This window comes from Sclerotinia sclerotiorum, genomic scaffold (assembly GCF_000146945.2).
Source record: "Sclerotinia sclerotiorum 1980 UF-70 scaffold_24 genomic scaffold, whole genome shotgun sequence".
NCBI classification, from domain to species: Eukaryota; Fungi; Ascomycota; class Leotiomycetes; order Helotiales; family Sclerotiniaceae; genus Sclerotinia; species Sclerotinia sclerotiorum.
In genome coordinates this window covers 450,213-463,522 of record NW_001820812.1, presented here as the reverse complement: position 1 = coordinate 463,522, position 13,310 = coordinate 450,213, and the positions used below count along the sequence as shown (strand labels likewise).

Genomic DNA, 13,310 nt, shown 5'->3' with positions numbered 1-13,310 from the left:
GAAAGTGTTTAAAGGGAGAAATAATCATCATCTAACTGAGAATAGCATAAACCTTTCAGGCGCAAAGCATTTTCGGCAAGAATGTGGACAGTTTTATCCCTTGAGCTGCTTCTGAGTCGTAATGTAAAGCCGAAAACCCTCGAGATAGCCAATTTTGATGGCTAAGGAGCCTTCTATGCACGATTCTGAGTTGGCAATACTTCTCTCCCCGTTTTGCATGAGCTCAAACCTGATCTCCGGATTACCGACAATAATTACCGAAGGGTCATGAAGATGAGCTTACCGGACAGATTGACCGCGAAATATCCACTACGTCTGGCTTTTATGAAGTTGATCGGTGCTTCGGGATACGGTGGTCATGAAGGTTTTGGCATCACGTGGAATGAAAATATTGTAATGTATCCCGTAACACATCGGACTTGAGCTATTCAAAGCCGCTCCCGGTATTCAAGATCCAAATAATATCAAAGGGCACTCGAATGGCATTTGAAATCGTGGGGGTGCCCTTTTTTCTGCAGTCAATATAACAAACTGATCAGATTGCCGCCTCTACCTATCCGAAATACGTCAGCTGAGCCCGCATCCCAAGCTCAACATAACTTGCTGTTTGAAGGAATGAGAGAAAATGCACATAGCACGATAACGCTCTCGGATGCGGTCCAACCTAGGTAAAGGAAAGTAATGAATTTAACTCTGAGAATCTTCTAGATTGGCGATACATTTCGATTGGAATCCATTCGCAATATCTGCACTACCACTAAGCGTTCAAAGATACGTCTTATGCAGCGAAGTCTTCCCCTAGACACTATTCGACTGCCACTAGCAGTTCGGCTCGAGGATTTCTATATTCGGCTCGACCACTTACTAGGCTTTCAATAGCATAATTTCTTCGGGAACAACATATTGTGTTTCAATAACGTGTCTCATCCGGTTAATGGCAATATCCTTGTCTTGCGGCATAGTCTTCCCTTGACTTCCGATAACGCTGCAGCTGCAGCTGCAGTTACATCTGCTAGGAACAAAGAGAACGCGTCGGCTATTCAAAATACCCTCACTGGACAGAAGCTATGAATCGCAAGGTTACCCAGCAAAATTTTATACTGGTTCCGTTTAGCGCCGTCGGGTTGTATACTCTGTACTCATCCAACTCTGTGATGACGTCTCACGTTGGACAATCGTTTTCAGAGTTGTCCATGGTAACTTTCCGAGTCGAACTGTGAAGCTTACCATATTTCCTTTGTAGTATCGTGTTCTATATGCGGTTAAGGGGTAGAAGTGTCTGTTTGGATGCCCCACTTTTGGAGTTGTACAGGAAGCAGTTATACGCAAGGACATAGAAGGAATAATGAATAATAGACCATAATTGATAAGATTCTATTTGAATCCATAATGTTACATGTTACACTGCATGTCCAAGACGCTCAAATCATGGGTCGCTTATATTTGGTGACGGCTATATATATCCCGAGTAATAATTGCGAAATGGGTGAATCACAGCGACGCTAAGACAATAAGGCTAATTAACGAAAGGGAGTAAACGATTTTAGAAATTTCTCTTGGCTTTTTCTTTTATTTTTTCCCTCCTGATTATTTACAAGTTCTAAAATCCGAATCAATAACTTCGTACCAAGCCAAGCCAAAATGTATTGCCACCTTCCGCTGTCGTAAAGTAACTTTCCTCTTCTATCTCCGTCGTTCCATTTTTGGTTGTGCTTTGTCCCCTTTTCATCACGCCACTTTCTGCGTTAGAATGTTTAACGTCCTTTTGCAACGGCATTTCGTCCCAAAACATACGTTTTTTTCTTCCTCTTCGAGCAACAGGTTCACCTAGTGGTTCTGACAGCCAGCAGAACTCGACCTGTACAAGTTCAATTCTCTTCCTCTATCTTCCATCAGCCGCGACAGCCACGCACAAACGTTCCATTCAAATTACCCAAAGACCTCATTGGATAAAGATTAATAGTCTTTCGCGGGATCTTTCAGCCTTTCCACTTCACTGGCATAAATTGTAAGATCACATGGAGACTTTTAGATTCCCATAAGAAAGCGATGTCTAAAGGCAGCGAGAATCAAGATCGTTGCTTGGGCTACTATCACCGAGTTGGCTTAAACTTCTCAACCAGAGCAAAAGAAATTAATCAGATTGGGCTTCTTCACAATGTGTGGCGGACGCCTTCATGTGCGTGCTGCAAGCCTGCGGCTCTCATCTTGCATAAAGTTGTAGTTGGAGGATTACTACTGTTTTAACAGGTTCTGCGGCAGCATTACATCAGCTTTCTAGAAGCCTTGGATATCATGCAACTATCATGTTGTGTAGCATGGCTGCAAGGGTTTTATCATGTCATGAAAAAAAAGAAAAAAGAGGATTTTGCAGAACTGCAAGAAAAATTTCCATCAAAGCCCTGTGTGTTAAGGATTGATTTCACAGAACTCATTTTAGTCATTCTCAAACGAGGAAGATTCTGCAAGTATGCAGGAATAAGAAGTTCAATTAAACCGATTTGGCAAATGTTCTTCTTACACACACCACCACCAATAACAAATACTCCGGTTCCAAAAATCATTCCCAACAGTGTGCATTCACCATATCATCATCATATGCCCAACCAATCCGATTACGGAATTCGACCCATGCCAAAAGGTCCCCTGACCCGTTCCAAGATACCCAAATGATCGGGTATTATCCCATGCAACTGCTCCGACGCCATATTCCCAATATCGCCCAAAAGAGACAACCCTGACACGATTTTGTCAAAAGGATCTTTAAGAGTCCACAACAAGCTGGAACCCGTCTGTTCGTGTGTACAGCCATCAGCTTACACCAAAATGAGACGATCAACTCCGCTTAAAGACAGTCCGTAACCTCACACCAACCGCAATAGTCATGATCGCCATACTGCTCCTCCTTACAGCATTGTGGGCAGCAGTTATCGACGATGGGTGCAATTTCGGTGATGGCCATCGTGATATAGGATGAAAGCAGTGACGTTCGTATGAGTGGTGGTTTGTATAAGAGTTTTGAGGATGTCAATGAGGAGTGGTTTCTCCTTTGCTTAGATCGGGAAATATTTTACTGGTGATATATGGTTGCGGTTCAATTCTTTTTGGTGAGGATGAGGATTAGGGAGAGATTCTGAGAAGCTTTTCGAATTTGATGATTAGAATTCGATCTCAGACTCGGGGTCCAGTCAGTATATATATCCAACACCAGGCAATAGTAGATCCCTTCGATATCCTACGTTTAGCTGTTATCATAACTTACTCACCAGATATCAACATCGCCCGTTTCATTAATTCATTTTCTCCACACAATTATTGAAACAGACTGACATACATACCGCATACGCAAGAAAGCAGCAAACAGGGGGTTGCATGACACAGGCTCTCGGTAACCTTGTCTTTGCCTGCATTGCTTACAGCGGTGAGAAAGAGTGAGGCTTCAGTCATCACATAACCCGTTACTTTATACATCGTTTTTATTCGAGATGATTTAATTGGGCCCATTATATATCCTGCAATCAAGATCCAGTGTTGGATCTGCTATGCCACCTGAGTTGTGCCTTACATCGGAAGCAGCAATTTTCTCATATGCACCGAACATGTGTGGTTGAATCAATGATACAACTGATATGTGAGAAATAAATTCGATTAAAAGACAGGCTCTCGGGATTTTCTCATTTTATTAGTCAATTAAATAAATGTTTCATACCAACCGGAAGGAAATTGAAAGAATATGTCTCCATCTTCGTACATTGCATGTACAAAGACATAGTTGAGGATTATTAGTGCTGAATGTCAGCAATTTCACTTCTTTTCTTGGCACAGATGCCAAAGAGCTGTTAGTTCTCTCTTACAACAATACCTTCGATGATGCTATTATTGGGAAGTTTGGACAGTGAGTATAAGGGATTAATATTTCATAATACAAGGTATGGGGTGCGGGGTCCGGGGTACGTCTACTTTCCTTTTCCCCTTGTCTGGCACAACTTTCATAGCATCATCTGTCCTCTTTCAAACCAAGATATATTGACTTACTGACTTACCCCTCCTTTTCTGCGCCACTCATTGCATATATTGCATATATTGTGTATATATATATATATATTATATTTACATATATTACTCGATCTATCAAAGCACGTACCGGCTGGCATCCCTCGCCTCTAACTGCCCTACACCTTCCCCACCTGTGCTCCGTACACAGACTACAATCTGGAATCTCTCCCACGTCCGCCAATGGAATGAACCGAACCAAGACATCGAATTTTAATTTACAATACGGCCATTTAAGTCATCATTGCCGCCTTCAATTAAACCAAACACACCAAAAACACCAGAAATAGCAAGAGAAAAATTTCTCTCAATATAGGCACATATACAGTGGCAATACGAACAATAGGTAGGTACATGGACTTCGCTCAAAAGACATGAAAAGCATAAAAGAACGGATGATCGTTGATAACGTCTAACCTCGATTGTACGAGTACCTTGTTCTCACCGAGAACCATGCTTTGAGTCATACTATTTATGCATCCTTACCGTGTTTTTCAACTTTGTCCTTGTTCATTTCAAACCCACCTTCATCAATGCGTATTTAGCCCTATACCCAACCACCCCATAAGCTTCACTGACGGGCGGAAGGACGCCGGGCTTTATCGAAATCTGGCCCGTTTCGTCGGGATGCTTCTATTTTCCCTGCTCAACGTCTACTGCCGCATACCATATTTTACGCGGATAGGAACGAGCCGCTGGGCTGGCTGAGATTTGAAGCGAAATGTCTCACTTCCATACTTATCCCCTGAGCTCCATATCTCTTTCTAAGTACGAGGGATTTCTCAGCTAGCTAGCCAAGGAAAAGATCATCGTTGCCTATCAAACGCGATATATCTTCAAAATGCAGAGTCAGAAAATTTTGTCAGCTGAAAGTGTCTTGAAGTTTTGCACAGTTTTTCTTGTCTTAATAATTCTGTTCCTCCACTTATGCCATGATTTGAGGTGCGTTTGTTATTTCTAGATTGGTACATACATACATGTACATTCTTGTCTCGTAAAGGCAAATTTTAGAGCTTATCTGTGTTATAATAATTCTAGCGTTATATGGCGGCTATCATGGGTTATTTGTACAAATTTTGCGCATAGGAGGAAGCCGATGGGAGGCAGTCTATCTGTTATCTGTTATATCATCTCGATCATTCATAACTCGTAAGATGTCGTGGGCTGACATGGGACATGATCTTTTGAGTATAATATTGACATGCCGCTTCGTCAAGTGGCAGCAAAGCCGTTAAACTATACAATGCCAACTATTGAGAACCAGACTTTTCGCGGACCTGAACATAACTATTGATACGATATTCTGTAGTTCCCGAATTATCCAAATATAGTAGGAGCAAAATAGTCAAGCACCGGGTTCACCGGCTTCTAGATTGTGCAGTACGTTGGTTGGGTTGAGGCTACTTGGTTTCCGTCACAGGTACTCTCGAAATTGGAGAAAGTCATCACCAAGAAAAGGCTGTACCGGGCAGATCCAGGTCTCCCACTGCTACTATGAAAGCCCCAATATTTTCAAATTGACCAATGGCCAAAAACCCTCTGATCAACTCCAACCTTGAGGGTTGATGTCCATTTTAAATTTGTCGGAAAGTCAAACGCCAAGTTCCAGAACTATTTCCATTCAATTGAGCAATGACCATTTGTCGATGGCCAGACTGCAACAGGGGGTGTTAGTCGTGGATCCAACTTCTTTTGTGAATAATTCAATATCCAAATTCAAACTCCTACATCAAGTCTCACTCCACATCACGCTCCACATCACTCCACTCTATTTCCATTTCTTCATTACTTCTCCATGTATTGTTCTGTGACATTAACTCTTACCTCAATCCTTCAAACGCAATTGTTCTTACAAGACCCCTAAAATGGTGCCACGCAAGCATTCTCCATGATCTCCTAGCAAAATGATCGCTTATCCACATCTAGCACTGATGTCGCTTGCTTAGTACGTACTAAATCCTAAGATATGCTAAAATTGAAGCTGAATTCGGGTTGTCTGAACATCTTCCTGTCTATCCGTTCCCGCCACAACGTTTTCCTCAAATTAAACAACCGTCCGTGCCGAGTAGCCCCGCTTCAATACCTTCATTACTGGGGATAAGGGCCTGCTATCTTCATCACATTACTTATTATTCTCAAAACTTTATTACATTTTCCTTTCTTCACCCGCAGCCACGAGGCTAAAATGTGTAAACTTGTTAGATCAGCAGGTAGATCTTTCTTCCTACCTTCAATTGTACATCGGTATTTTTACTCGAAAAGTTCCGTCAATAATGCGTGCCGAAAACGGCTGTTATTCTCGTTCTCCATCATCATAGACTGATAGCTAGGATATCTGTGCTTCATTAGTTTAGGCTCGTTTTGGTCAACTAATAAGAACTAACGAGCCATGACTACTATCTACCTGGTCAAATGAATCCGAATTTACATATTCTTCACTTACTAATCAGAGAAGTGCAAAAATACAGGCACCCTAGCACGCTGCCTATAATGGCAATTTGCTCCGTACATGGGGAATACCTTCGTGTTTAGCGTCTGGATTCATCTACGGAGTACATTCTGGTCCACAAGTATCGTGGGGGTCAAACCAACTCCGGTCGGCCTTTCCTATTCCATTCTCGCGCCGCTCTCTGAACACTCTTTTGAAACTTTACGTGAACTTCCTTAGTGCTTATCTAATGTACTAAATTTACATATCCGCGTATACATTATCTACGATAACCTTCTGCACTGCACCCACTGCAACGAGGGTAATCTACGGGTTATGTATATTCCGAGGCATAGGTTACTTACCGCGGGTGAAGCGATGAATGAATAAATGAGTGGCCTTGTACCTGTGACATTCGATGCAATGCACGTATGGACTCAGCAACCTATTCTGGTTTCCGGAAGCAGCAATCGGACAGGCATGTTCCCCACACGATACTGCAAGAGAGGCACAGATTCATAAAACCCCATGTTTCATCGAGGTTTATGCCCTATTCTATGTAGTTTACCCATATATATTTTGGAGTCAATAACCAACAATCAGGGTATACACATCGACCGCGGGGTGATTCACTGCGATAACAACATGTCAGCAGCCAAGAAATATGTGTTGTGTCACTCTCCAAACGATAGATGAATATGCGTCTTCATCTTGCGTTTCCTCGTGACGGGTGTTGTGATTCAGAGGAAGGATCGCATCGTATATGCAATGCTCGATACTTGGGTAATATCATTCAGTATCTATTCAGGATGTCGTGGTTTCCCGGCGAGAGGGTTCTTATATCGCTGGATAATGGTAGCGCTTGTGCGGCTCTTACCGGCTGATAGATTTTCCCCTCTATCCTGCGTATACCTACCTTGTGCGATTTGAGACATGCTACTATAGTATGTGGTGTCTCTGGGGTTTGAGATGAATGAATAGATTCTAGTAGTGGGGGAGATCCAATACCAAGCGGGTAAAAATTTGGTTGACTAGTTCTGAACTTCTGATTTTATATTTATGCAGATATTTAGGCGTTAGCTTTGTGTAAGTATGAATACTTATCCCGAGTATGATGTTAGCAAAGTAATCTATTTTGCTTTCTGCTTGAGTTTGATTTTGGGTTGGCCGAGTGCTGGGAGCCCATCTCTTCGTTGTCGTTTTGAGGAGAAGTATACACTTCAACATACTCGCGAAACTGTTAGCTATATTCCATTTGTATAAATTATATTATATATAGCTAGTTAATAGCCCAAATAACACAATATCGTCTCCTTTTTAAGCCTTAATATCATTCCCCGTGGAAATTTAGACCTATATCGTTACTGCCAGTGGTATTGATTTCCCCATCCTCTCCTATCCTGCCTTGCAGGAAGGGATAGGTTCATTGGAACTTATAATTAGGAGCAGGAAGGAGTAGTCAAAATTTTTTAGGATAGGAATGGAAAGAAACAACTACTTGAAATTTTGATCAGGAATAGGAAGGAATATTCAAATTTCAATGATTCAGATAAAATTGTATAATATTTTATCGATCAATTAATTTTTTACTATTATGATTCAATTTCAAGAAATAATATTATGTCTTATATCTAGGATTATGAAATAATATTAAATCTGATTCCAAAAAAGCTATTATCTTTTTTTTCCTATTCTATTGTTAGACATAGAAAGAAATACGATATTTCAACTATTAAAAACAGATTAGGAAATATTCGTTTTTCACTTATTAGGAGTAGGATAGGAGAGGAAAGGGAGAGGAAGGGAACGCTGAGGAGGGGAAGTCAAGACCACTGGTTACCGTTGAAATTACAATACATATATATCATCACATAAATAATCATACCAAGTCTTAAATCTAAGTTACTAACATCCATTTTCACCCTTATACAAAAATAGAGTTTCATAAAACCTATCTGCATTCCCCGCTGCACTCCCTCCCCTGCTCCTTACCCAAGTCAAGATTCAGCGTAAGCGAACTAATATCTAGAAGTATGACCATACTACTGAACTAATTTTTGGTCTTGGGTATGTAACTCTGTGTAGGTAACTATAGGAGTCATTGATTCGAAATCAGCTGTACAGATTTTAAAACTCTAACGTCGATTCCATCTGGAGAGGCTCCGTGGCATTTCATGGAGAAATTTAGCAAAGATTTGTCGGAGGTCTGCGTAGTTTTTCATATGTATTATATTTGCATTAAATCTATAAATTCTCATATTCCACATTTCTAGTAAATTGTTTAAGTTCTGTGGTATTCCATTCCAATGGTTGAGTTCCCTGTTGAACACCAAATAAACCATCCAAAAAGGCAAAATCTAACCAAAATCCGCATCGCTCATAAAATCCACTTCATTCACTTCACCACCTCTATCAAAACTGACCCGGACTTTTCCCAAAGTGCTCACCAGCAGCAACTTTCAAATACGGTACTGAATTCGCATCGTCGGTGTTAGAACCCACGGTATTACCCCACCAGCTAAGTGTGATGTTATTATATGTGAGCGCGAAGAATATTATGATAGTTGCGAGGGCTGTGCCGGTATCCATGGCTGCTTGGAGGAGATCTAGATAGAAGGTGGTGTTAGATGTGAATAATTTAAGGTTGCGGTAAGGGATATTGAGACGTGAGGGAAGAGAGATGAAGAATCAGGAATATACATACAATTATAACGTTTCCACCACGCAAAAGCGCGTTTCCTTATCCAGAAATTGAACAAAAATCCAAATATAAACCACAGTGAATACTGAGTAGTATTTGCGGGAGGAATATTTCCAGCCGCGTTGAAAAAGACAGGAACGTTAATATACCGAACCCAACTATTCGGATACTTGCGATAGATGTAGTAAACAATAAGCGTAACAATCGGACCAATGAGGAAGAAATACATAATGCTATTGTATGTCTGACCCGCCTGGAACATTCTCTGAGGTCCGATGGCGCCCCAGATGAGCGATGCATTATAAACCACTTTACTCCCCGCGCAGGTAAATCTTTGTGTATTTTTTGGACTGCACAGATTCGGAATATGTCCCAACATCCATCTCAATACGCCCGTCTGCGTCGCTGTTGCTAGCACAGAAGCATAAATTTGTCCGACGAAAAGGACTCTTGGGGGAATTTTCATGTATTGACCTAATTTGAGGTCTTGAGCGAAATCCATCCCGTGTTTAACGGAATTATATCCGTAGCATTTAACCATCAAGTTTGCAATAGGTTTACCAGGCCATGCATATCCTGCTATGAGCTCTGCGATAATATTAAGAAAGACGCGCTGATTTGTAGTGCCTTCGAGAATTCCCTCGGGTACAATGAGAGTGACACCCATACCGCAACAGACGACAATGAAACCCCAGACTGGCAGACCGGATTCCCAGTATCGGACTGTGAAGATACCGAGGCCGATTACCACGAGACTGAGGACAGCGTACCACGAATCTGGGACTTCCTTGTAGCTTTTCATGAGCCGTTTGTGGATATCTTCACCGCCTGATCGGGAATTTTTGAACTTGGCCCAGATTTCTGAACCGTTGTAGAGGTAGGTGTGGAATATTATTGCAGTGACGGCAGCGAAGGATAGGGCGTAGGTCAAGCTGTACGACATGGAGATGTACATTGGAGAGTATTCTTGATATTTGCTCAGAACGAAGTCAAGATTCTCATCCATGACGCGCGAGATGTTGTAGGCTTTACCAGTGTTGTCGAAAGTGCCTGAGGATAGCAGTGGGAGACTATTTTTGTTAATCGTGAGTTAAGTGGAAATATGTGATATGAAAACTTACTACCCGCTGTTCCAAACATTGGTATAATATAGAATAGGCGATAGAAATAGATAGAAAATCACAACCACAGCGAATGCATTGCAAGTGATGTAAAAAGGTGTGGTGAGAGGAGTACCAGCATATGTAATCTGGGTCCAGTCGAAACTAATTGGTAGTAGCCCCAGACCGGAATTCATACCAAAAATAGTATTAACGACCTGGTTTTTTGGAACTATCCAAGTAATAAAAGCGAATGTACTCAAACTAGTCCACAGATAATCCGGAAACCAGAAAATAACAAAGGCAATGATGGTAAAATAGGAAAAGAACCGATATCGAGACAGATTCCAACCATTGGCTGAAAAGTGCTCCTGTGGTTCATGTAAAGTTCGGAAAAGAACAGTCGACGCTAATGAGGAAGGCCAAATGAGAGCAGCGGGGTAGACGAGCCATCTGCGGGCAAGACCTGCTAGACCGAATCCGAGCATCTGTGTTGTCAGGAGGAACAAGAAGGAGAAACCCGCGCCGTTATCATGTTTCCAGTACACAGGACTGACTATAGCTACAAGGGCTGTGCTGGCATAAGCAGCGCTTGCACTAATGTTCACACACTTTATGATTGTTAGTCTCCTGTGAAGAAAAGGCAGACCATAAATATGATCTAGAAGGCTTACAATGACAATCAAGGCGTGCTCTTTTATGGAAAATGGTCCTGGATTAATATCGAAGGATAGTGAACCGAATGGTAGTCTCCATCGAGGTAACTTTTCCCACGCTCTTCCAATAGGAAAGACTAACAATTGCGCCACGACGTATCCGATACTAAGAGAAGGCTATCAAAGGTTAGTATGGTGAGAAGTATATAATAAGTAGAGAAAGATTCACATACATAACGCAAGGCAAAAAACTGATTAGCACCAGCGAAGACGATGACAAAGACGGTAGTGAGAAGCCAGGCACGAAAAGCTACACTGTTAGAACAACCAGGCCAAACATTGTAAAGCACACATCTTCAACTTACTATTACAAGGAATACTTGGATCATCTGTATTCGGCACACAGGCAGCGACCTCAGGGACTAATGAATCAAGTCAGTAGACTGTAAGCCACATGTTATAGTCATGGAAAACTCACAAGGAGATTGATCACCATCAACATTCCAACCAAAAGCTTCGGTAGGAATGAGTTCAACAGCCTCAATTTTCTCCCGAAGTCTCTGTTTTTCACCTTCGATTCCTTCTCCCTCGAGATTAGCTATGTAGGGGTCAATTGTATCATTTGTCCCTCTTCTCATTTCCGATGTTTGAATCTCATTCTTATAACTTGGATTATCGAATGCGGCACCCGATATCTGGGAAGACATCGTAGCGATAGCCTACTGGAGATTCCAGCAGCTTGAGTTTGTATCACGTTAGCGCTGGGAGTAGAATGAAAGACGAGCCATTTTTAAGATACATGGAATCAGGGCTCGGTATATAAACCGCCAGTCTATCAAGATAGAGACCATTTTGCCGATCCACTCTCTGCCGTTGGCAAATGCCATCAGCCAAAGAAGTTGCGTGATAACCTCTAGAGAGGGGCAATGGAGTATTTTGGGAAGAAGTTACACCTATTTGGTAGAGATGCTCATAACTTATGGGGTAGATAAGACATGCAATCTTATCTTTTCCCATGTTTGAGGTCGAAAGTGGTGGGCCTAGATGTTCTTTACAGCCGTATCCTCCAACAAATATCAATTGACATCCTATAAGATTATGTCGAGCTCATGAGCTGATTATAATTGCGATGCACATAAACTCCACAAAATTACGGCGAAAAGATGGAAATTGCGTGCTCTTAGTGGATGATACTTTGACTAAGTGATATCTATTGCTTGAATGAGGAAAATGTTCCCAAATATATGATTTGTTCATATGTTTGCCGATGCAGTACCGGTTCAATCACGTCCGTGACCCCAGGAATGGCGTATCTAGAAGCGGGGTCCTTCGAAATCTAAAGATCTCATTGACCACCTCTATTAAATTTACCATCTCTATATTTGAACTCTAAGAATAAATTATAAAAACTCTAAATTGATTTCAATCTCTTCTTTTTATTATACCTCTAATATTTCTAGATATGTATTTAATTTATATTTATGTTGAGTAAACTAATCAACCTATTAAAGAAATACTCTCTTATAGATAATAATAAATCGCCAAGATAGATAGGAATCACTATTGACGTCATTGCATGAAGTATACATACAGAAATTAGCACATTCAGACTATAACAGATTAATCAACGAGAAAAGACATAGAACAAAAATCTCCAATATAAGATCTAGACTCTACTGTTGTCAAATAGAACTAGCTCTCTCACGAAATCACATATAATTTTAGCCATATCATATTGGAACGAAATCTGGAACACATCACGACAAGTACAAAATCAATTCAAACTAAATCTTCAAATGAATCATTACTCATCTAAACTCAAACAAAGACACAAACCATAAGCAACTCCATATAAACCCACAAAGTACAGCATTATATTCCCACAAGACAACACCAAACAAGAACACAGCAATCCGATCAGAACCAAAACAATCCCATACAACCCCTATCTTAATTCAATACAAAACAATCTGAATTGCTTCCCCTTTCATCCATTGCCCAATAAACCGCACCATCATACTCTCCCGCCCCTTCCCTCTGCCCCTTTCTCTCCCCTTCTCCACAACCAACCACCCCCGAACCCCAACCTCAACCACTACACTCCACTCAAACACCAAAACAAAAAACCCAAAGAAACAAAAAAACTGTACAATCTACCACCCATCCTAAAATCCAAATCGCGCAAAAATACATACAATACATACATGCAGTGCCCTACCGCAATCTCATCACCGTCCGTACACAAAATGACAGAGATCCTTATGATTCCTCTTATGCTCCAAACTTGGTCATGGTAGGTAAATTGATAATTATATACTTTGTAGAACGATGGAATATGAAATATAGAATGTAATAAGATGTAATATAATAAC

General features: G+C 41.1%; 4 protein-coding genes across 4 annotated transcripts; 1 reads left to right on the top strand and 3 right to left on the bottom strand.

Annotated features, from left to right (window-relative positions):
* Window positions 1-273: 273 nt before the first annotated feature.
* On the top strand, window positions 274-423 carry SS1G_13349 (predicted protein; the record flags this gene model as incomplete). Its single annotated transcript, XM_001585782.1, has 1 exon — window positions 274-423. The coding sequence occupies one exon, from the start codon at window positions 274-276 to the stop codon at window positions 421-423; it is 150 nt and encodes a 49-aa protein (XP_001585832.1).
* A 2,422-nt stretch (window positions 424-2,845) lies between these two features.
* SS1G_13348 (predicted protein) lies at window positions 2,846-2,962 on the bottom strand (the record flags this gene model as incomplete). The annotated part of the gene is made up of 1 exon (XM_001585781.1): window positions 2,846-2,962. The coding sequence occupies one exon, from the start codon at window positions 2,960-2,962 to the stop codon at window positions 2,846-2,848; it is 117 nt and encodes a 38-aa protein (XP_001585831.1).
* An 820-nt stretch (window positions 2,963-3,782) lies between these two features.
* On the bottom strand, window positions 3,783-4,260 carry SS1G_13347 (predicted protein; the record flags this gene model as incomplete). The annotated part of the gene is made up of 3 exons (XM_001585780.1): window positions 3,783-3,836; window positions 4,044-4,053; window positions 4,145-4,260. The coding sequence occupies 3 exons, from the start codon at window positions 4,258-4,260 to the stop codon at window positions 3,783-3,785; spliced, it is 180 nt and encodes a 59-aa protein (XP_001585830.1).
* Window positions 4,261-8,523: 4,263 nt separating this feature from the next.
* On the bottom strand, window positions 8,524-11,645 carry SS1G_13346 (hypothetical protein; the record flags this gene model as incomplete). The annotated part of the gene is made up of 8 exons (XM_001585779.1): window positions 8,524-8,570; window positions 8,905-9,087; window positions 9,186-10,252; window positions 10,304-10,879; window positions 11,081-11,115; window positions 11,172-11,248; window positions 11,304-11,360; window positions 11,417-11,645. 8 exons carry the CDS (start codon window positions 11,643-11,645, stop codon window positions 8,524-8,526), a joined length of 2,271 nt encoding a protein of 756 aa, XP_001585829.1.
* Window positions 11,646-13,310: the final 1,665 nt, after the last annotated feature.